This window comes from Hypanus sabinus, chromosome 5 (genome assembly GCF_030144855.1).
Source record: "Hypanus sabinus isolate sHypSab1 chromosome 5, sHypSab1.hap1, whole genome shotgun sequence".
Classification (NCBI taxonomy): Eukaryota; Metazoa; Chordata; class Chondrichthyes; order Myliobatiformes; family Dasyatidae; genus Hypanus; species Hypanus sabinus.
Window position 1 is genome coordinate 160,844,152 of NC_082710.1, and position 24,960 is coordinate 160,869,111.

Here is a 24,960-nt window from a genome sequence, read left to right on the forward strand (position 1 = left end):
TGAGGCTGTGCCCTCTGGTCCTAGATCCACCCTATATAGGAAACATCCTCTGTACATCCACTCTATATAGTCCTTTCAATATACTAGAGGTTTCAGTGAGGACCCCCTCATTCTTCTAAGCTCCAGTGAGTACAGGCCCAGAACCATCAAATGCATCTCATATATTAACTTGTTCATTCCTGGAATCATTTTCGTGAACCTCCTCTAGTCCCTCTGGTCAACGCCAGCATATTGTTTATTAGATAAAGGCCCAAAACTGCTCACAATACTCAAGTGTATTCTGACCAATACCTTGCAAAGCCTCAGCATCACATCCTTGCTCTTGTATTCTAGTCCTCTTGAAATAAATGCTAACATTGCACTTGCCTTCCTTACCACCAACTCAACCTGCAAGATATCATTTAGGGAATCCTGCACAAGGACTTCCAAGTCCCTTTACACCTCTGATTTTTGAATTTTCTCAACATTTAGAAAATAGTTTACACCTTTATTCCTTCTATAAAAATGCATGACCACGCACTTCCCTGCATTAAATTCCATCTGCCCCTTTGCCCATTCTCCCAATCAGTCCAAGTCCTTAAGCAAACCCCTTGCTGATGCAACACCACCAGCCCCTCTACCTATCTTTGTGTTGTGAGCAAACTTGGCCACAAGGCCATCAATTTCATCATCCAAATTGTTGACATAAAACATGAAAAGAAGAGCTCCTGATATCAGCCTCTATGGAACACCATTTGTCCCTGGCAGCCATCCAGAATAGGCCTTTATCCAGCTTTTTCCATCATGCCAATCAGTCAATCTTCTATCCATCTTCTAGCATCTTTCTTGTAATACCATGGGCTCTTATTTTGTTCAGCAGCCTCCTGAATACCTTTGTCAAAGGCCTTCTGAAAATCCAGGTAAGCAACATTCACTGATTCTCCTTTGTCTATCTTGCCTGTTATTTTCTCAAAGAATTCCAACAGATTTGTGAGGCAAGTTTTCCCCTTAAGGGAACAATGCTGATTTTGGCCGACTTTATCATGTGCCTCCAAGTAAGCTGAAAAGTCATTCTTAGTAATGGACTACAACATCTTCCCAACCTCTGAGGTCAGGCTAACTGGCATATAATTTCCTTCTCTCTCCCTTTGTTCATAAAAAGTGGAGTGACATTTGCAATTTTCCACTCCACCAGAACTATTCCAGGATCCAGTGATTCTCTTTTTTAAAATATATTTTTATTGGAGGAATGACACAATATAGAATACATAATTGATCACATTTTCCTCCATTTTGCTTTTATATCTTACCTCTAAACAAACCTCCCCTCACCTGCCCTCCCCGAACATACCATGGCAGCTAATATATTTACAATATAACAATTCACAAGTACAAGTATGGGCATTTCACAGCCATATCCCCACATTCCTTCAAGACAGAGGCCCACATACATCCACAACATGTCAGATGATCCAAAATACACTCATATTGTAATTCATCAACCACCCTGTGAGGCAAACCATATGCATGTTAAAAGACAGGCAACTTCCCAAGTACAATCAAATGCCCTCAACTAATATGTAATTCCTTAAGACTCCCAAAATATGACAAGAAAGGTCCCCATTTCGAATAGAACTTTTTCACAGACCCCGTCAAAGTGAATTTAATCTTTTCTAATTTCAGAAAAAAACATTATGTCCTCTACCCAAGCAGCAGCAGATGGGGAAATGGCAGATTTCCAGACCAGCAAGATTCTCCTGCGAGCCAATAGCGATGTAAATGCAATGATATTTGACTGGTTTGCACTTAAACCCAAAACATCATCTGCCACACCAAATACAGCCATAAACCGGCAAGGTCTCAGTGTCACCCCCAAAACCTCACCGATAATTTTAAAAATCAGTGCCCAATAGCCATCAAGCTGAGGGCAAGTCCAAAATGCATGCACTAAACCAGCCGGAAAGAAGGAACACCCATCACAGCCAGCGTCTGTCCCGGGATAGATGTCAGCAAGCCTGGCTTTACTTAAATGTACTCTGTGTAAACCTTTAAATTGTATGAGCCCCAATCTAGCATATGATAATGAGGAATGAACCCTATTCAAAGCTTTTGCCCAATATTCCTCTGCCAGATCCATACCAAGGTCATCCTCCCACCTAGTCCTAGTTTTGTATAGATCTTGAACTCCCAAAGACATCAGCTGAGAGTATAGTACAGAGATCAGCCCTTTATTATTAAAGATAAGAGTGAGTTTTTCCCACAACGTAGCAGGTGGTAGATCAGGCAAAGAGGGAAATTTTTTCCTTGACAATGTGGCAAATCTGCAGGTATTTTAAAAAATGATTATGCAGAAGGCCATATTTACTGCACAGGTTATCAAAACTATCAAATATGTTATCAGTGTACAAATCCTTAATGCACATTAGACTGTTCAAACCCCATTGTCTAAAACCTGAATCGAGTGTGGAGGGAAGAAATAGATGGCTTCTATGAATGGGACCCAAAAGTGAAGCTGATGTGAACTTATAGTGGCAGGAAAATTGATTAAAAATTTTGAGGGTGAAGAGCACAACCAGGTTAGATGTGAATTGAGAGGATTTTAATGGCTTATCCAGGTCCAAAATAGATTGTAATAACACTTACATTTCCTTCCTACACTCTTCATTGGCATGTGAAGTAGAAGATATTATTTGACCCCTCAAGTAAGCTTTTAAAGTTTCCCAAAGTAAAGAGTACGATACTGACTCAGTTTTGTAAGTCTCGAAGAATATGTCAATGTTAGCTGATATATAACCGCAAAATTTCTCATTGAAAAGCAAAAGGGGATTAAGTCTCCACAGAGGCCATTCTCTAATGTTTAAAGGAAAATATAGGTCTAGTTTCTTGGGCGAGTGATCAGGTCTAACCATAGCTGTGTACTCAATTTGTCTAATCATTGGTATCAAGGAGCTATCTATAAAGAAATAGTCCAGCCTGGAATAGGAGTGGTGAACATGAGAAAAGAAAGATAATTGCCTAACTGATGGATTTGAAAATCTTTATTTTTTGATGAAATTATTATTTTGTTGTATAAACATCGAGAAGGCCTTTGCCATACCAGAAGATGTTCCCCTAGAGCTAGACGTATCAAGCAGTGGGTCAATAGCACAGTTCAAATCTCTTGAAAAGATTAGCTGGTATGTATTCAGGTTAGGTATTAATGACAAAACCTTATTTGCGAAGTGGACGTTGTCCCAATTAGGGGCATAAACATTTACCAAAATGACAGGTATCTGAAAGAGAGATCTGGAGACTATAATAAAGCCACCATTAGGGTCACTGATTACATCAGATGGTGTAAACTGCATTCTTTTGGCAATTAATATTTTCCACCCCTCCAGACCTACTATTAAATCTGGAATGAAAAACCTGACTAATCCATGCTTTACAGAGTCTATTATGGTCTTCCACTCTTAAATGTGTTTCTTGTAGAAATAGTATATCTGCTTTTAATTGTTTCAGATGAGAGAAAACTTTAGCTCTTTTAATAGGACCATTGAGCCCCTTTACATTCCAAGAAATAAACCTCACAGAGTGGCCTCCATCAACAGCACTCATGTCAAAAGACACACAGGGCCCACAGTCCAAAACGGTGCGAGGGCACAAGTTGCACACAGTAACGCACAATGAAAAGAAAGTCTGGCCAATCCATAACACACAAAAGAATAAGATGCCATGGTAATCCCCCCAAAACACTCCCCCCACCCCTTTACAAAAACAAAAAAAAAGACCCAATTAATCCCTGAAACCTAGATCTACCTCCCCAAATGAGGATGATTGCAGGCATTACCAAACAAAAAATTTCCACAGCGTTCTGCAGTCAACCAAACTTTCAATCTAATCTAGGGTGGCTCCCCTCCTTAAAATTTATACCATCACTTATTCTACCTTTAATATATATAGGCTAAAGATAACACAGATCAAGCAAAGCATTTTAAAACCAAAAAAAAACTAGGAAACTAAATGGTAGAGATACAAATCCCAAATATTTATATTTTGCTCGTTGAAAGTTTTTGTTAATCAGATTCCACTGCATAGCAGTTCAACCTGATCACGTTCCACAAACTAAACTGGAAAAAATGAACAAAGAAGTGAATTGTGAAAATTAACAGTTTGCCTCGGCAAGAGGTCCCTTCAATGCTGCATGTTTAACCTAAAAAAAAGTCATTGCTCTTCTCGTTCTTGTTCTCCCCAGCGTGAATAGTAAAACTCTGGCTGTCTCTGGTGTATCGAAATAATGCTTTTTACCTGCATACATGACATGGAGCCTGGCAGGATACAAGAGGCTGAAACTGACCCCTTTCCCGTAAAGCAGGGATTTCAGCTCCTTAAAAACTGCTCGTTTTTTCCCCAGCTCTGTGCTAAAATCTTAATGAAAAAATCCCGATGCCTGTGGAAATATAGCTCCTGCTTTCATCTATTGATGATACGTTGCTTACCTTGAAAGAAGTGAAAGAGAACAAGGATCATTCTTGGTCTCGTTTGCTTGGTTTCAGACACACCAGATGGTTTAGGCCCGACTCGGTGAGCACGCGAAAGTACGAGAGGCCTTGGGAAGAAATTTGTCCCCAGCACTTCATCAACAAAACTCATCTTAAGTTTTCAGGAACGCTGACCACTCTCATATTGGATCTCCACGGTCGATTTTCGAGGTCATTTAGCTTCCCTTTCAAAAATGTGTTTTCACTCTGCACCACTGCAATGGCAGCTTTGGCGCTCGCCAGTCGGTCACTATAATCATTCAGGCCATCTTTAACCTCACGAATGCGTTTGTCGTATGACTCATAATAAGACATAATTTGTTCCATGGTAGCATTCACTGGTGACAAAGCATCTTCAAGTTCTCTTCTTAGGGCAGAATGCACCGCCTGCGTTATGTCAGTAAGAAGTACTAAATGAAGCCTCTCCAAGTCCAGGAGCATGTAACGGTGCCATTACTGTAACATCAGCTTTCTTCCTCGAGGCTTCACTATCTTTTCCCCCAGTTTTGCTTCAAAGGTGCATTTTATTTGTCATTTCAGTGTCCAGAAACATCCCAGTTTGTTCACAAAGTTAAATATTGAGTTATCTCGAGCATACAGCAAAGATAAACAGGTAGATTATCAATAAAATTCAGGAGCCACACTCACATTCACATACTCACTCAATGCTCAACCTGGAAGTCCGAATCTAGTGATTCTTGAAGAAGCAATACCAATACCTCCATAATCTCTTCAATTACCTCTTTCAGAACTCAGGGGTAAAATCCATCTGGTCCAGGTGACTTATCAAACAAGACATTTCAGCTTCCCACATACCACACTCACTTCTGCTCCCTAACACTCCCTAAATTCTGGCATACTGCTAGTGTCTTCCACAGTGAATACTTATAAGTTCATCCGCCATTTTTGTCCCCTTTTATTCCCTCTCTAGCATCACTTTCCAGCAAACCAATAATGACTCTCACTTCTCATTTACTCTTTTATGCTTGACAAAAACTTTGGTTTCTTTTTTGATATTTTGGCTAGCTTACCTTCATCTTTCATCTGTTCTTTTTAGTTGTCTTCTGTTGTTGTTTTTAAAGCTTCCCAGGCCTCTAACTTTCCATTAATTTTTGCAATATTATTTCCCTCACTTTTGCTTTTATTCTGTGGTGGCCTTATCCTCCCTTTAGAATGCTTCTTCATCTTTGGGAAGTATCTATCCTGCACCATCCAAGTTACCCGCAGAAACACCAGCCATTGCTGTTTTGCCATCATCTGAGATAGTGTCCCCTTCCAATCAACTTTGTCCAGCTCCTCTTTCATGCCTCTGCAATTCTCTTTGCTCCACTGAAATATTGATTTGTTTTCCTTTTAGATAGCAGGTTGAATTTTGTCATATCATCTTCACTGTTTCCCTATGGTTCCTTGAACTTAGGCTCCCTAATAAAATCAGGTTCATACCTTTCCCCATCTAGGATCAAACACAAGCTGCTCTCAAGAGGCATTCTACAAATTCACTCTCTTGGGATCCAGCACCAAACTGATTTTCCAATCTACCTACATATTGGAACACAAATAGTCTGGGGTAACTGCATGTCTGTGTCTTTTTTGTTATTAATTTTTTATGAGTTTCTACAATGTGACAATACAAAAAAACAATTAAAAAGAAGTTTAGACAGAGCAAAACAAATATATCAAATGTACAGTTCATAACAATTAAGAAAATACACCCATAGTAGAATCGTATAAAGTTAGTTACCACCCCACCCTCCCACTACCCAACTCCAAACCAACCTTATGAAAAATAAAAGTTAATCAGAACTTTTATCACCATAGAGCTGTATTTATAAAAACAAGATATACTGCCTACTACCTGAACTATAATATGTTTACACATCAAAAAAATGTAAATTTTAACTGTAAGAAGCTGGAAATATGGGATTAAATGCAAAAGAAGAAAAGGGAGGGATGCACCCTTATTCTAAACAGGAATTATGAACATATTCAAGAAAAGGTCCCCACACCTTTTGGAAATTTATGTCCGAATTGAGAACTGAATAATGAATCTTTTCAAGGTCTGAACAGGACATAATGTCTCTGAGCCATTGAATATGAGTGGGTGGGGCAGCATCTCTCCACCTAAGAAGGACTGCACTTCTGACCAAAAGAGATACAAAAAACAATGTATTACATTTAGTCAGAGAAAGATGCACGTCAACTTCTCCCGAATACAGAAAAGAGCAATCAGAGGGTTAGGTTCCAAGTAGCAATTAAGTATTTGAGATAAAGTTAAAAATAATCTCTCCAGAATTTCTCCAAGCTAAGACAAGCCCTTTACACTTATTGCAACAGGGTCCAATATCAAGATAGAACCACTATAATTTAGTTTTAGACATATGAGTCGTGTGTACAACCTTGAACTGTAAAAGGCAGTGGCGAGCACATAGACAGGTTGTATTAACTGACTTGAGAATTCCCAAACCTCATCGGACAAAGGAAAACTTAAATCATGCTCCCAGGCAGTTTCAATTTTGTCAAAGGGGGCTTGCCTCAACATGGCTAACATATCTTAAATAGTAGAAATTAAACCTTTACCCAATGGGTTTATATGAAGAAATAAATCCACAATAGTTTTATTGGGTGTCTCAGGAAAGTTTCATATTAAAGGTTTGATAAAATGTCTAATTTGGAGATATTTAAAGAAATGTGTGTTAGGTAGGCCAAACTTTAGACAGTTGTTTAAAAGTTGCAAAGTGCTTATCTATGAAAAGATCTTCAAAGCATCTAATGCCCTTTCTGTGCCAACCTAGAAATGTTAAATCCTGCATAAAAGGCTGAAAAAGATGATTATGTTGAATAGGAGTAGAGAGAGAAAAACATGAAGCTCATTATATTTTCTGAACTGACCCCATATTCTCAGATTGTGTCTGATAACTGGATTAACAATTGATTTAGGCAAATGGCAAGAAGTGTGGATCCCAGAAGTGCGGAGATGGAGAGATTCTTATTAGAGTTTAACTCCATTGCCACCCATATTGGGCAGTCAGACTGACTATAAAATTTAAGAAGGATATACATTTTAACAACATTAATTTGACCTATCAGAGACATGGATAAGGGTGACCACTGAGCTAAACTCTGTTTTGTATGATTTAAAAGATTAGTGAAATTTTCTCCAAAAAATGCTTATAATTTCTTTTTACTGTAATGCCAAGGTAAGCAAATTGATTATTTACTACTTTAAAAGGGAGGTTATGAAATTCTAATAATTGTGCTTCTCCATTTATTGGAAAGAATCTGCTCATATGTAAATTATTTTGTATCTGGAAAGCTGGCTAAATTTGTTAAGGAGTGAAAACATTGGGGATAAGGAGGTAGTCAGGTTTGATATAAAAAGTAAAAGATCATCAGCATAAAGAGAGACTTTGTGCTCAACAAACCCCCTTCAAATCCCCATCAACTCAGCACAACTACGAAATGTAATCATCAATGGCTCTGTGGCCAGATTGAAAAGTAAGGGACTTAATGGGCACCCTTGCCAGGAGCCACATTTAAGATTGAAAGGTTGGGATTGCTGAGAATTAGTCAAGAAAGAAGCAGTGGGGTGTGAATATAACAGATTAATCCACATAATAAAACGTTGTCCAAAATCAAATTTTTCTAAAACCACAAAGAGATAATTCCACCCCACACAATGAAATGCTTTTTCCACATCTAGAGAAATGACACATTCAGGAATCCCAGCTGAAGGTGAGTATAAAATATTAAATAGACACTGTATATTAAAAAAAAAGGAAAACGATTTTTAATAAAATCAGTTTGGTCTTCAGAAATAATTCAGGGTTTAATTCTCCAATCTACAGACCAAAACTTTAGCGAAAATTTTAACATCAACATTTAGCAAAGAAATCGGCCTGTACGAGGAATACTCTATTGGATCTTTGCCTTTTTTTGCTAAAAGAATGGTACATGCCTCATTAAATGATGCTGGCAATTTACCATGTTCAAATGAGTCAGTTAAAACTAACATTAGTTGAGGCGAATGCAGTGAGGAAAATGATTTCTAAAATTCTGCAGAGAACCCATCAGGTCCAGGAGATTTCCCAGACTGCAGTACAGAAATAGCTGATGATATTTCCTCTACTGATAATGGTTCATTCAATTTTGCTTTAAGATCAGGGGAAAGCATAGGAATATGTAAACTATTTAAGAAATGGTCAACAGAAATATTATCATTTAGAGCTTCAGAAGTCTAGAGTCGAGAATAGTAATACTGGAATGTGTCATTAATTTCAGAATGATTTATGGTAATATTCTCATTTTCCATTTGAATTTTTGTAATATGTTGTTTAACTTTAGAGCGTCTTAGTTGATTGACTAAAAATTTACCGGATTTAGCATTGTAGATATAAATTGGCTCTTACTTTCCAAAAATTGGTGTTCAATTGGGTGAGTCAAAATAAGGTCAAATTTAGTTTGAAGTTCCACACGTTTCTTATACAGCTCCTGATTTTTAGTCTGGGCAAATAGTTGGACTGTTGCTTTAATTTGATTGACCAGACATAATCACTCTTTATGGGTCTTTCTATTCAAATTCAGAGTATATGAAATTATTTGACCCCTTAGGTATCCTTTCATAGTGACCCAAACAACCTGACTTGAGGTTTCAGATGATGTGCTAGCGTTTAGAAAAGAAGTTATCTGGTCCTCCTTAAATTTTACAAAATCATTATCCGACAACAAGGTCAGATTATAACACCCATGTTTATTCATTTGGGGGAAACCAGGAATAGTTGTAGACAGGGTGACTGGGTCATGATCAGAAATCAATATACTCCGATAATCATAAGATCAAAGAGATGAAATCAACTGATTATTAATTAAAAAATAATCAATTCTAGTGAATGTCTGATGGACATATGAAGAAAAGAATAATCTCTCACATTTGGATGGAGAAAATGCCATACATTGGAGATACCATAATTAGAAAGGAAAAACTGAATTGATAAAGCAGATTTACTTGGTAATCTAGGAATAGAGGACGGTTGATCCAAAACTGGATCTAATCAACAATTAAAGCACCACCCAATATAAGAGAATATGAACTCCTCTCAGGCAATAAAGAGAATAAACGATCAAAAAACTCTGCATCATCCGAATTGGGAGCATATAAATTAGTCAAGACTACCAGTGTGTTGTATAATTTTCCCGAGACAATAATAATAGACTATTTGTATCAGATGCTTTGTTATGAAGCTCAAAGGGAACATCTTGATTTATAGCAATTGAAACCCCCCAGCTTCCGCCTGAAAAGTAGGATGGAGGTGCTGTTCCACCCATCTTGACATAAGACGAGAGTTATCAGAACTACAAATGTGTGTTTCTTGCAAAAAAAAAACAATTGCTGTGTTAAGCTGTTTAAGATGTGAAAATACCTTCCTTCTTTTAACAGGATGGTTCAATCCCTTAACATTCCAGCTTACAAAGTTCAACAGACTAACCATTGTCCTTTTTTTTAAAAAAAGGTAGAGGATAGTGGGCATAAGTATTGTCAGAAATTCAAGTTAACAGCTTTGGGGCAAAAGTATGAAACAAGAGAAACAGGACAGAAATACGTCCTGAATAATACAAATATCTAAAGGTTCTATGAATAATATTTGCGTTAGAGTTCCATCCCTCCATATCCTACAAAAATAAAGCTACCAAAAAACAGCAGAAAGCTCTTCAAAAAAACAATCACCCCATAATCCCACTTCCTGTTTCTGAACATCATCATCATTAAAAAAAAGAAAACTTTTAGCACTACAGGCTAAAGTTACACATAATAAAAAGAAAAACCATTCCACCAAAATTTGTTAATTTTAACTCAAGGTAATAATCCCAAAAGAAAGAATTGATCTAGTGTTTAAGAAAAATATAAAAACAAGTAAACAAATTTTACCCAATAACCGACCCGTGAGAAACTTTAAAAAAATTTACTGACTTAAGAAAGAAAGGTCAGGAAGAAAACACAGAGAAAAAAAAGTACTTCACCAATATAAGTAATCAGATCGAACCAGACGGAGTTGAAGCCATAGGGAGGTCATCGATAAATTTCTAGGCTTCTGAAGCTGAGTTAAACCACTTTTCGCCTTCACTGGTAAGAATTACTCGGAGGTACATTGGAAATCAAAGGGACGGCCTGAATCCACAATTATGTAATTCTTTCATGACTTCATTAAGCTCGGCTCACAGACTCAGAACTTGGGGAGCATAGCCCTTGACAACACGAATTGGTTGACTCTTATATTCCAAATTCCCTCTCCGATGGGCTTCCCTAATGAGATCTTTAGTCTAGTAGTGATGGAAACAAACAATTATTGGATGTAACCTGTGTCCCAACTCCGGGATTGGCCCTAAAGTGTGATGAGAGGGGTTTGGAGGGATATGAGCCAGGTGCAGGTCAGTCGGACTAGGCAGAAAAATGGTTCAGCACAGCCAAGAAGGGCCAAAAGGCCTGTTTCTGTGCTGTAATGTTCTACGGTTCTATGGAGCTCTGTCTATCTCAGGGGAGGTTGAAAGTGTATCAGTCCCAAAAATCTCACATAGAGAAAAGTTTGACGGGAGATCCATGTTCGATAAGCTCTGGAAAGCCGAAAGTATGTAGATTTTGACGTCAGCCCCGACTTTCTAAATCAGTGACTTTGGATAATAGCTTGCTGTTATGATCTGTCAAATCGGAACAAACACTTTCCAGTTCTTTAAAATGGCAGTCAAATATATCCGTGGCAGACTCGAGACGTGATAAGCGTCTATGGACTTAATTTGATCCAATTTCAAATTTACCAAACTGATAGAAGACTATTATCTCCTGATGGAGCTGCTCCAAAATCAAAATAATATTTTCGCCCAAGGGGCCAGTGGCAGGAACATCTTTCTTCCCTGATTTGGTGGTCTTTGAAGCCATGGTCAATCAGGTGTATTCGCAGGCAGAAGGGGGAATAAATAGTTTAACAGATTGGAGTGAAAAGAAAGGGAAAGAAGGAGTGCAGAGATAAGAATTAAAACAGAGCAATTGCTTTTAGCAACTAAACCATCACCATCTTGACCAGAATCCTCTGTGTCTTTACTGTAGATTTGCTCATGCTTGAGTGTTTGGTGGTTGTGCTGATGCACTTTTTTTTTGCCAGTGGGGGAGGGGGATTGTTGTTGGCTGCCGCTTGCACGCGGGAGGGAGGGGACATGGGGGGCGGACTTTGGGGTTCTAACATTTAACTAGCATTCATTCTTCGGGACGCTAGTCTGTTTTTGTGGATGTTTGTGAAGAAAAAAACATTTCAGAATGTATATTGTATACATTTCTCTGACATTAAATTGGACAGTTGAACCTTTGAAACTTTGATATTGCAATTGCCCATGACAATCTTAAAATTGGTATGATTACATGATTATTTTAAGATGGTGCTGCGCATGATGGCCAGGTTGCAAGCTCCATTCCAACTTTACAGTATACTGCAAATTTCTGCAATTTCCTGCACATTTCTTGTTCAAGCAGCTGATAGTCGCATCAGATAAATACACTGACTCTTCTGAACATTGGAAAGATGGCATTTACCCACTACATGTTGCCTTTTCTACACTGGGAACCCCTGCTTGTGCGGTCCATGGGATCCACAGCCACTACCTCGTTAGAAGCACCGGAGGTGAGGGAGAAGGGCCGGCGTCTTGGTGAGGTTGACACAGCGTGCTAATCGGCCGCCACTCCCTAGCATACTCCTAGCTAACATTCATTCCCTGGAAAATAAGCTGGGTGAACTGAGAGCCAGAATTTGCTATCAGCAGGAAACAAAGGAATGTAATGTTTTGTGCCTCAAGGAGACCTGTCTGATGGAGGAGATGCCAGATCATGCCATCGAGCCCTTTGTGTTCTTGCTGATCTGGGCAGACAGGTGTAAAAACCTCTCTGGAAAGAGTAAGGGAGGAGGGCTACACTTCATGGTCAATAATGTTTGGTGCGAGCCCCCGGAACTTGCATGCTCTCAAATCCTTTTGTTCCCCAGATCTGGAGTACCTTGTGCTGCTGTGTAGACCTTTCTGGCTGCTTAGGGAATTACAGCTGGGATTATCACAGCTGTGTATATTCTGCTGCAGACTGATACTGATCTGACTCTCATTGAACTGTATGAAACCATCAGCACCCTGGAGACTGCACACCCAGAGGCTGCCTTCATTGTCGCCAGTGATTAGAGCATCGCTGTTTAAAGTCTATCCTAAGTTTTATCAGCACATTCAGGTGGGTACACGGGGAGATAGCATACTTGACCACTGCTACTCTCCCTTCCACAATGCTTACAAAGCACCCCTCTGCCTGCTATTTGAAAAGTCTTCCATCTTGCTTCTGTTGATGTACAGGCAGTAGCTGAATCAAGAGGTGGCCATTTTTTAAACCATCCAATATTGGTCTGACCAGTTGGTCTCATGCTACTGGACTGCTTTGATGACGCCATCTGGAATGTCATTCATGATGATAACGTCTCCGAGTTCACGGAAGGGGTCACAGCTTATCCAGAACTGCATCAGGACAGTGTCCTAAGCTCCCTACTTTACTCTCTGTATATGCATGTCTGTGTCACCACCCACAGCTCCAACCTGCTAATTAAATTTGCTGATGACACTACACTGGTTGAACTAATCTCAAATAATCATGAGGCAGCCTACAGAGAAGAAGTCATCACCCTGACACAGTGGTGTCAAGAAAACAACCTCTCCCTCAATGTTGCAAAAACAAAGGAGCTGGTTGTGGAATGCAGGAGGAATGGAGACGGACTAACCCCTATTGACATCAATGGATCTGGGGTTGAGAGGTGAACAGCTTCAAGTTCCTCAGCATCCTCATCACCGAGGATCTCACGTGGTCTGTACATACCGGCTATGTGGTGAAAAAAGATGTGAACTTCCCACTATTCAGGACATTTACAAAGACAGGTATGGAAAAAGGGCCTGAAGGATCGCTGGGGACCTGATTCACCCCAACCACAAACTGTTCCAGTTGCTACCATCTGGGAAACAATACCGCAGCATAAAAACCAAGACCAACGGGCTCCAGGACAGCTTCTTCCACCAGACCATCAAGCTGATTAATTCACACTGAATTAAATACAATTCACAATTGTATTTCTATGTTATATTTATTGTCCTGTTGTATGTACTATTTATTACAAATTACTATAAATTGCACATTGCACATTTAGGTGGAGACATAGCATAAAAATGTTTACTCCTTGTGGATGTGAAGGATGTAAGTAATCAATTCTATTCAATTTTTCTATTTCCCTTTGAAGATTAAATCTCGCAAGCTGTCTAGTGTATGGAAGCATGTGCAAGGCCCATCAGGGTCTTTTTACCCTTGCAGTTTTTACACTCTACTCATAAGGATTTGCACCTTCCAATCCACTGTCACCTCTTTCTAATGATTTGATTCCAATTTTTACCAACAGGGCCACCCCAGCCTCTCTGCCTGCCTGCCTGTCTCTGCAAAACAAAGCTAACCTCTTAACTATGATCTTCATTCATCCACATTTCAGTGATGCTCACATCATCATATCTAACCGCATGACAAGATCATTTGCTTCATTCCGTACATTGAGCGTATTCAAATCATCATCAGTCCTGTGTTCAACACCCTGATCGATTTTATCCTTCCCCCTCCCCCTTCCGGATGGTACACTTCACCTCATCCCACTGGCTACAATTTTGCCCCATCATCTGCCTCTCTTTCCTGACAGTTTCACTCACACTGCATCCAGTTGTATACCAACTGTCGACTGAGTCTAGACTCTCCCCAACAGTTTGAGCAAACCTGACCACAAGGATATTGGTCCCCCTCAGGTTCAGGTGTAATTGGTCCTTTTTGTGCTGATTTTACCATCCTCAGAAAAGATTCCAATGATCCAGAAATCTGAAACTCTGTCCCCTACACCAGCTCCTGAGCACTCATTCATCTGTACCATCATCCGATTCCTGCTCTGACTGGCACGACTATGAACTAACAAATGAACATCTAAAGCAGAGATGAAACAGTTTTGGGTCTTTGCTTCCACAGCTCTGAAGAAGATGGTTTGGAATCTTTGAATATTTTTGAGGCAGAGGTAGATGGATAGTGCATAAGCAGAGAGGTGAACTGTTATAATGGGTAGTTGGGAACAGTGACCAGTAGTTTAGCTGTGATCTTGTACAATTGCAGAGCAGGGTTGAAGGGTTAAATGGCTTTTATTTCCATTGTTGTGTATATATCTGGTGTGTTGAACTGACTGTACTATCATACCTTTGTTCATATCTGGTGCAATGTCACATGGTAAGATTGCATTCTACATCAAGATAGGAGTATATGGTTTAGTATTCTGTCCTTTAGATGAGCTATCAGAAGGTTCCATATTGATCAACATTGAAACACTGGGTTTCACTGTCATGCTCACCTGTAATGTCATTGGAGATTCTAATGTGTATCAGTGGCAAAAGGATGGAGGGGAAATCTCTCAGCATGACCAACTAACAGATAAAAACAAAATGGGTGAGGCCCGTCTAGCTCAAGAATTAGAGCACTGGTCTTGTCAAACCACGAGTTCGTGAGTTCAAGCCCGACTGGAGCCTCAATGTTTTTAGCGGTGCAGACTCGAGGGGCCGAATGGTCTACTTCTGCACCTATTGTCTATTGTCTACCTATTGTCTACTTGTTATCCCAAGACCTTCATCTGACGACTGTAGAGTGTACACCTGCATCACAACCAATCTTGTCAGCTCCATCCAGACAAACTACACCTTAATGTTATAAGCTGCGCTTCATTTATGAATGACATTTTGCAGTTAACATTTGTGACCACCTACTATTGGTGCGCTATTTAATGCAGCTAAAGCAAAACAGTACTGGAGCAGAGGAGCAAAAGCTGAATTAATTGGGTTCAAAAAAACCCAGAATAATTATAACAGGGAAGGAAGCCATTCAACTTTTTAAGAATGGATTAGTTCTATCACTGAGCAAACCACTGAGTCTTAATGTCTGTGTTCTCCTCACAGCTGTAAATTCTTTCTTTCGGATAATTATCCATGCCTCCTTTGAAATTATATTTGAATATCCCTTCTCTATTCCTGATGATTCCCATCTAGCTACTCTGCATAAAAGTTCCTCAGTCACCTTCATTCCCACTCAAGACTGGTTTTAGGAAGCTTCACCATGACTTGCTTTCTCTCTGTGCCTCTATTCAAGACAAAGATTCTGTCTGCTTTTAACTTCCTTAACCCCTTCTTGTATCCCTTTTAGAATTGTTTCCTTGAGTTTATATACTCTTCTCATTCTGCCAACTCTTAGGATGGATCAATAGGCAGAAAATGCACTTCACTGATCAATTCTCACATGTGCATCTGGTATAGCAGACGTGTTGTGGTTGGAATACTCCCTTTCTGGAAGGAAGTTATGGAACATTATGGTTGTTGCATCATTTCTCGTCCACTGCCTGTGAGATGTTTAATGATTTGAATTTATTTTTAATTTCAGGGCTTTCTTTCAAGGAAATTATAGTGAGTGCTGCATCAACTGCAGGACAGGTGATTTCTGTATCACCTCTTCATTCAGCCATGTTGCCAGACCAGTGGAGGTGGAAAACCCTCGGAGGTATCTGTCATTGATTAATTTGCTCTTACATGAACTTTCAGAAACCACCCAGTAAACCTGAATGAACTTTAACATAAACAAGGGAAAATGTGGGAAATCAATTCACCACCAACCCCCTCCCCCACTTCTCCTCTGACCCTGTGACCTCTGGGATACAATTGCCCATTTTTCCCAGTTTTGAGGTGCTTTGCAGTGACACGGAATACCTGAAACAGTCGTGGGGTCACTTCTGTCCAAACTGCAGAAGATAATTGGGAGAAGCGGCCACTTCATTCACTCATTTTTGCTGCATTGAATTGTCCCATCTCACTGTGTCATGAAATCTGTTTAGAGGTGGGACTGAGGGAAAGATGTCCTCTAATCCTGATGGTGGCTGTGAATTTGTACACAGAGGCCTTGTTCACATATATGTCAGAGGTGTGAAAGGAGTTCTACTCCCCATCTAATGTCAGGGGGTTTGAGCATTTGTCTTTCAGACCTGCTGGTGAGCGTACAGTACATATAGGTCTTTCTTTCAGACTTGATGGCAGTTTATCATGGGTGTTTGCAAAAGTTTATTTTTAAAGAACCTCTTTCCAATGCAGTTTTCCACAAAGGACACTCCTGTCTCCCAGAACCAAAGAAGATGCAACACCTGCTTTATTACCTCTTCCCTTTCCCCATTCCTGCCACACATATAACCCCTCCAGGGAAAGCAGTGAGTGATTTGTACTTCCAATTCTGTGTCCTCACAGCAGTTTCCTGCACATTGGAGAAACCATGACAGGTTCTGTGACCACTTTGCAGAACACCGAGGGTAACAGTGAGCTTCCAGTTGCCCATCACTTTAGTTTCTTCTCAGATTTTCCCATCTTTAACCTCTTCCCCAGTTCCAGCAAAGCCCATTGAGGAGCAGCATCCCTTATTCCACATTGAGTCCAGAGAGCTGCAATAATTAACTCATCAATTTCAGATAACCAGCCATTCCAGTTTATGTTAGAACTGACTGTTTTGTATCCAAGATCAGTATGCGTAACTATAACTCTGTTTTTCACTCTCCAAAGATATAGAAATGGAAATCTTGAATTCTTTTTTATTCCAGATTTCCAGCAACTGTTTTTCTTTCTCCCTTTTATTTCTCAGGATTTCTCACACTCTTCTATGTGACTAGAAACAGAAAATCTCCGCACAAATGCTGTTTGTACAGCTGAGTATCTCCAGCATTTTCTATGATACACTCAGTGACCAATTTATCATCTACCTGCTGTACCTAATAAAGTGGCCACTGAGTGTGTGTTCACAGTCTTCTTCTGCTGTAGCCCATCCACTTCAAGGTTCAATTTGTTGTCTGACAAAGATGTTCTGCTGCACACCACTGTTGTAACACATAGTTATTTCAGTTACTGTCATCTTCCTGTCAGCTTGATGTAGTCTGGCCAATCTCCTCTGACCTCTTCTCATTAACAAAACATTTTCTGCCACAGAACTGTTACTCACCGGATGTTTTCTTTTTGCTTTTAGTGAACTCTAGAGGTTTCAAAAGATCAGTAACTTTTTGAGATACTCATCCACTCTGTCACCAACAATCATTTCATGGTTAAAGTCACTTAGATCACATTTTTTTCCCATTCTAATGTTGAGTCTGAACAACATTTGAACCTCTTGACACTGTCCACATGCCTTTATGCATTGAGTTGCTGCCACATGATTGGCTAATTAGATAGTCACATCAATGCGCAGGTGTACAGGTGTACCTAATAAAGTGGCCACTGAGTGTATTTCAGATTCTCAACATGTGGGGTTTTCCAGTCACTGTATTGTTTTGGACACATTGTGTTCAGCTCCAGTCACCAGGCAACCGGATGGATTTGAATGACCAGACAGTGATGTTGCCATGGCTGAGCTGCAGGATTTTGCTTTTATTTAAATGCAGAGAGGTGACGATGGGAGATTTCAAAGTAGGAGGATCAATATCTGAAGAGAAGGAACCATTAACAATGTCAGTTAACATTTGCCCTGGAACAGAAGTTGCCAGTGAAGAGGATCAATTGAACAAGAAGGGGCAGGATTAGAATGGGGATGGTACATCAAAGTACAAAGTACATTTATTATCAAAGTATTACAGGAAGGCACAAAACAAAGACACACAATAGAACCCATTAAGAAAGAAGACTGTCACCACCTGATGGGTAGGAAAAAAATACAAACAATAAAATTAAACAGATAACATTCTGAACTGAAGTTGATGAAAGTGAGTCCACAGACACGAAGCCTGACACAGACACACGGTGGCTTTGTAGATGAACTGAAATTAGAACTGAGATGGGATAGAATCCAGTGAGAGAGAGATGCAATTTCAACACCAGGGCAACAGGAACATTTGGGAACACTGATCCAGTGGGCAAAGGGATAGGAGGGAACCACAGAGACAGGTGGTCAGTCTCAGTCACATCCATCAATGGGCATCTAACATATTGTTGGAGCGAAATTACACAGACAAGAGCAAATCAGGGATTATTCTTGCACTTCAGGTTAAACTTTAAACAAATACTTCAGTGATGGGGAGGAAAACTGATGATGCTGAATCAGGTGCAGCTGGATCTGATGGTTTATAACAGTTCTCACCAAGGACATTTACCATTATGTTGTTTTCATTTGGGGGAGATGAGATGGAGAATTTTCCATTGGTAACAACTGGGGTGAGAGAGTAACTGTTAAAGTGGGGTCAAGGGTGGGATTGAGATTGTGCCCTGGGGAGCTAGCATTGATTGATGCCTCCTTCAGTATCATAAACAGTCTGCATAGATTGTTATGGGTTTTCATATTCTTCTTTGTCTCCACAGGAACTCTGGGAAACACATTTTATATTTCAATCCTATGTATCTGTAATTCTTTATTGCTTATTACCATGTACATTATGCCACTTTATTGGACTATGGATGGAGGTACGTGCACCAACTCTTCTGATTTACGATTGATTAATTCAAGATCATTTAATTTCATTTCCTTGTATACATGTGTAAAGGAGAACAAAATAATTGATATTCTGTATACCGTTCAGCACAAAAGAACAGAAAAGCTGAAGAACACAACAATAATATAAAAAAAGAAATACAATAATATAAATACATAGAATATCTTCTATACATGGATTGATTTTATAAAGTGGCACTAGGCTATACACAAAGTGACTGGCAATTAAATAATAAGTAGGCTGGGATTGTTTTCCCTGGAGCACAGGGGTCTGAACCGTGACCTTAAAGAGGTTTATAAAATCTTGATGTGCAGAGTTAAAGTAGGTTATCAGGTTAAGGGAGTCTGAAACTAGAGGTACAGGTTCAAAGGGTTAAAGGAGAGAGAAAAGGGGTTCCGAGGGGTTAATCTCTCATACAGAAGATAATAGAAATGTGGAATGAGCTCAGAGGAAGTGGTAGAGGCAGTAACAATTACAACATTTAAAAGTTATTTAGACAGGTATGTGGATGAGGTTTATGGGCAAATGCAGGTAAATGGGACAGCTTAGGGAAGCACCTTGGTTAAGACGGACGAGTTGATCTTAATGAGAAGTTTTTCTTCTTGACTGTTGAAGGGTGTTCTGACATCACAAACTCCTTTTTCACTGGAGTCATTCACTGTGGCTGCCATTCATGGAATTTGTCTGAATTGTTCAATCTATGTGCATCAGTGAATAGATATGTAGAGTCAAAGTAGCTGTCAGAAACACTCCTGTTTCCTTCCTCTGTTCACCATCTGACTTTCCAACACAAACATCTGGAGTGATGGAGCTGGTGACAGTGACTGACGTGTCTGAGTGTTCGATGAATGCCATGTACAGCTTTTTCTCTCTGATGGACTGTTGACCACATCATGAAATGAGGGAAATGAGGCTGCAATCACATTGAATACAGCCAGTGAGGAATTTCCATCAGTGAAGAATTGGCATCGAGCCCCAGTTATGAACAGCAGACGCTGTGGAAACTGGTCAGAATTATAGATAGATAGAGAAATAAATAGATGCTTTATTTATCTCAAAGGAAAGTACAATGTCACAGTAGCAGTACAAGTGCACAACAATACAATTATTAGAGCAGAAGTAAGAAAGAATAAATATAAGTTACCTCAAACAGTCAAACAGGAGAGGGGCAGCACTTCCCCGGCTATAGGTTGACTCATTATAGAGTCTAATTGCCAATGGTAAGAATAATTCTATAGAGTGCTCTCTGGGGCAGCACAGTTGTCTTATTCTATTGCTGAAAGTGATCCCCTGTTCAGCCAGGGTGGCATGCAGAGGGTGAGAGACATTGTCCAAGATTGCCAGGATTTTCCCAAGAGTCCTTTGTTCTACCACAACTTACAGTATGTTCAGTATGGCCAGCATTTCCTGTCAGTTTATTGAGCCTGTTGGCATCACCCATGTTGATGCCATTGCTCCAGCACACCACTGCATAGGAGATTGTACTGGCGACAACAGACTGGTTGAACACGTGAAGGAGAGGTCTGCATACTTCAAAGGACCTCACTCTCCTCAGGAACTAGAGGTGACTCTGGCTTCTGTGTTGGTTCTCCATTAAATTCTGTCATCTAGGTGCACCCCCAGGTACTTGGAGGTCCTCACCACATCCACATCCTCACCGTCAACATCAACAGGGAAAGGATTAGGCTTAGTCTTCCTTAAGTCCATCACCATCTCCTTTGTCTCGCTGATGTTGAGCTGCAGATGATTCAACTTGTACCATTTGATAAATTTATCAACCAGGGTTCTGTATTCATCCTCCTGTCCTTCCTTTATACACCCAGCTATTGCTGAGTCATCAGAGAATTTCTGCAGATGACATGACTCAGTGTTATATCTAAAGTCCGAGGTACACAGGGTAAATAAGAAGGGAGTCGATACAGACCTCTGTGGAGCCCCAGTGCTGCTTATAGCCATGTCTAACACACAGCTCTTAAGCAACACAAACTGTTCTCTGCCATTCAGGTAGTCCATTATCCAGGATACAATGGAAGTGCTAATTTGCATTGAATGGAGCTTTCTCCCAGAAATGAGGACTGCATGGTATTGAAGGCACTTGAGAAATCAAAATACATGATCCTCACAGTGCTGCCCTGCTTATCCAAATGGGAGTAGTCTCTGTTCAGCAGGTAGATGACAGCATAATCGACTCCAGTCTACTCCTGCAGGGGATCAAGGGCTGATCTGTCCAGGGGTCGGACATGAGCCAGGATCAGCCTCTCTAGGGTATTTATAATGTGTGATGTCAAGGCCACTGGATGGTAGTCATTCAAGACTTTTAGTTGACCCTTCTTGGATACTGGAACCACACATGATGTTTTCCACATAATCAGACCTGTTCCAGGCTGAGACTCAGATTGAAAATGCACTGGAGAATTCCACACAGCTGCTCAGCATGCTCCTTCAGGGCCCTGGGGTTCACACCATCTGGTCCCAATGCTTTGCTGTGTCTGAGCTTCCTCAAAGCCCTTCTCACCTGCTCAGTCATGAAGGTGAGTCTATGATGGATGGGGGAGGTGAAGATTGGGATGATAGTAGTTGGTATGTGGAGGCATGAATAGTAGGTGCAGGTGCAATTTATAGAGTTCTCCATAATCAACTGTTGTGGATGTTGGGAGAAAGGAACTATAGACCTTAATGAACTCCTTAAGGTTTGGCCATTGGAACCAGAAGGAGCAGCCAGTGGAAAAATTGGCAGCAGGTGACATGTAAAGACTGAGCTGGAGACCCATGTGGAAAATGGAGTGGACACCGTGAATTATTCATTCTTGCCTAACATTGCAGTTCAGTGTCTTGTTAATCTACTACAGGTCTGCTGTTGCAGGTCTGGGTCACAGGTTGTCATATTGGGTGGGAATTAACATTTTCCCTTCACTGGGACATCAGCGTAAGAGTTTGGTTGTTGCAACCACTGGAAGTTTTCATTGACATTTCTCTGGAGCTTTGTTACATGTTTGCTTATTTGATTTATTTTTAGTTTCAGGCTTTTTAACAATGCACTTTGTGCTGATTGTTGTGATGATCGCAGGACAAGGGCTTTCTTCACTTTTTATCACAGTTCTTCTGGATGTGACCAGGAATTCGAAAATTCTTGAAGGTATCTGTCATTATTCAATACACACTTGGATATAAATTTGAAAGCAAGTGAATTGTGCCATATTTTCAAAAAGAACAAAATTAAATCATATCTGAATTATCAACATCTTCTCCCAATCCTTCCAGTCCTCTACATTTGGCTGAAGTTGTCCTGTTCATTCCAGTTATGAGCTGATGCTTTGAAGTGACACAAAATGCCTGGAGATATTTGTGAATTGTCTCTGAACTGACTCCGGATGGATCTTTAATAGAAAGGACCCTGAGAGGAGCTGACTCAATTCATTTGTGTTTCACATTGTGCTGATCTTCAGTATTACCCAAAATAAGTTTGGAGCTGAGGACGGAGGGAAAGATTCCCACCCAATCCTGATAGTGGCAAGGTTAGGAAGGAGTAGGACTGTCTCCCTTGTGTCACTCCCTGGCATTTGTGGTGGAGAGATGAAGATCAGGAGTTCACAAGAGAAGAGTGTTGGAGACATGCAGAAATTTTAATTGCATCTGGACTAAACCATTGCAGAACTAGGTCAGCGAAAATGAGGTAGAAAGATTTATCAGGTTCTGAGAGCACAGATGAGATTTTAATATTGAGCTGCTGCTTGAGTGGTATTCAGTGCAGGTCAGAAAATCTGGGAAATTGCATTCACAAGGCAAAAAGTACTGATCAAATTGTTGGAGCTGTGACCTGGCTTGCCCCAGGATCTGAGAACCTTAAAAATGGTGATGATGGTTGCAGTTCATGCATTGGTTTTAATTTCCCAAAAATCGCCACACTAAGAAAAGTTTCTATTAGATTGGAAAATGGTAAATGTTACTGCTTCATTTAAAGCAGGAAACTGCAGGCTGTTTCCTGAATGTCTGTTGTAGGGAAAATATTTGAAGCTATTATTTAAAGCATTTTGACTGGACACCTAAGACAAACATCCCTGAATCAGTGAAGGTGAACATGGTTTTGTGAGAAGGATATCATGTTTGACCTATCTAATGGCCCTTTTTCACCGTGATAATGTGCTGTGGGTAAAGGTGGATCGACTGTGTTTAGATTTCCAGTGAGCATTTATGATGGTGTCATATCAAAGCTTATTGTGGAAAATGTAAAGTTATGGTGAAGGGGGTTCACTGACAAACAGAAAGAAGACAGTCAGCATAAATGGATCTTTTCTGGTTGTCAGGATGTAAAATTGGATGTTGCTGTGTTTGGTTCTGGGAACGCAGCTTGTCATAATTTTCTGTCATGTTCTTGCTAAGGGAGATGAAGTTACCAATGATATGGTGGTTACATTTGACTCCAGCATAAAGAGGAAATTAAATTATGATAAGTACATGTGCAGGGTCTAGAGGAATAGATTTATGAGAATGGGCAAATCATCTGACAAATGGAGTATAAGGTGGCAGAATATGGATAAAAACGCAAAATGCTGGCAGAACTCAGCAGGCCAGACAGCATCTATGCGAGGAGGTAGTGACGACGTTTCGGGCTGAAACCCTTCATCAGGAATTTGGAATTGTTCGTTTTGTCAGGGAAAACAAAGGAGTGTATTATTGAAATGGGAAGAGGCTGCAGATGCAGAGGGAGCTGGGTTCACTGGGCATCATTAGCAACTGGCTCAACTTCAGCTTCAGCAAGTAATTAGAGAAGGTAACAGAATGTCACATTTATTGTTGAGTGAATTGACTATACAAGATTTAAAATTATCTTCAGATAAATAGGACACAAGTTAAAGTTTATTGCCATCTGACTACAAATACAACCAAATGAAACAGAATTCCTCCAGACCAGAGCACCCATGAAATGCAGATCACTCACAACACAGAGAACAAAATATTACCACAAAAGTGTTAATAAAATATCACTCAGAGCACATGTAGTGTGCAGCACAGGTAAACAGTAAACAGCTTGCTGAGGGGGAGCAGTTACAAGTTGCTGGGTGTCAATATCTCCAAGGATCTATCCTTGGCCCAATATCTTGATACAATTACAAAGAAGGCACAACAGCTGCTATATTTCCTGAGGAATTTGAGGACAGCTGGGATGTCACCAAAAACACTAACAGCTTTCTACGGATGTAGTGTGACTGGTTGCTTCAGTGTCTGATATGAGGGCCACTGTACAGGATCAGAATAAGCTGCAGAAAGTTGTAAACTCAGTCAGCTCCATCATGGGTACCAGCCTTCTCAGCATCCAGGACATATACAAAAGGCAATACTCAGAAAAGGGGCGTCCATCATTAAATTCCTTAATCACCCAGGGCATTCCCTCTTATTATTACTACCATCGAGGAAGAGGTAGAGGAGCCTGAAGACACACACTCAATGTTTCAGTAACAGCTTCTTGCCCTCTGCCCTGAGATATCTGAGTGGACAATGAACCCATGAACACTTCCTCAGTATATTTTTGCACTACTTAATGAATTTATTTTGTATATATACTTGTTGTAATTTATAGTTTTTAATACCATGTATTGCAATGTACTGCTGTCACAAAACAACAAATTTCATGCCAAAGAGTGTTCCAGTGATATTAAACCTGATTCTGATTCTGATTCTGATTCCTAGTGATGAGACCTCCGTGGAGGCAGGGTATTAGTTAGTTTCACAGCCTGAGGGAAGAAGCTGTTACACAGTCTAGCAGTCCTCATGCTGATGCTCCTGTACTTCATTCCTGATGGTAGTGGGTAAAGGAGACTGTGGGATGGATGGAAGGGAACCTCAACAACGTTTTTGGCCCTTCATATCCAATTGCCCCG

General features: G+C 40.2%; 1 protein-coding gene across 3 annotated transcripts in view; it reads left to right on the top strand.

Annotated features, from left to right (window-relative positions):
- LOC132394514 (uncharacterized) overlaps positions 1-24,960 on the top strand; it is a 171,881-nt gene that overhangs the window by 63,984 nt on the left and 82,937 nt on the right. For 2 of the 3 annotated variants that reach the window (XM_059970780.1, XM_059970781.1), the window contains exons 4-6: positions 16,012-16,128; positions 18,951-19,052; positions 22,098-22,217. In XM_059970780.1, the coding sequence (XP_059826763.1) occupies positions 16,012-16,128; positions 18,951-19,052; positions 22,098-22,217 (339 nt within the window). Of the gene's footprint in view, positions 1-200; positions 900-16,011; positions 16,129-18,950; positions 19,053-22,097; positions 22,218-24,960 lie in introns of those variants that run through there. The other variant, XM_059970782.1, reaches the window with a different exon arrangement.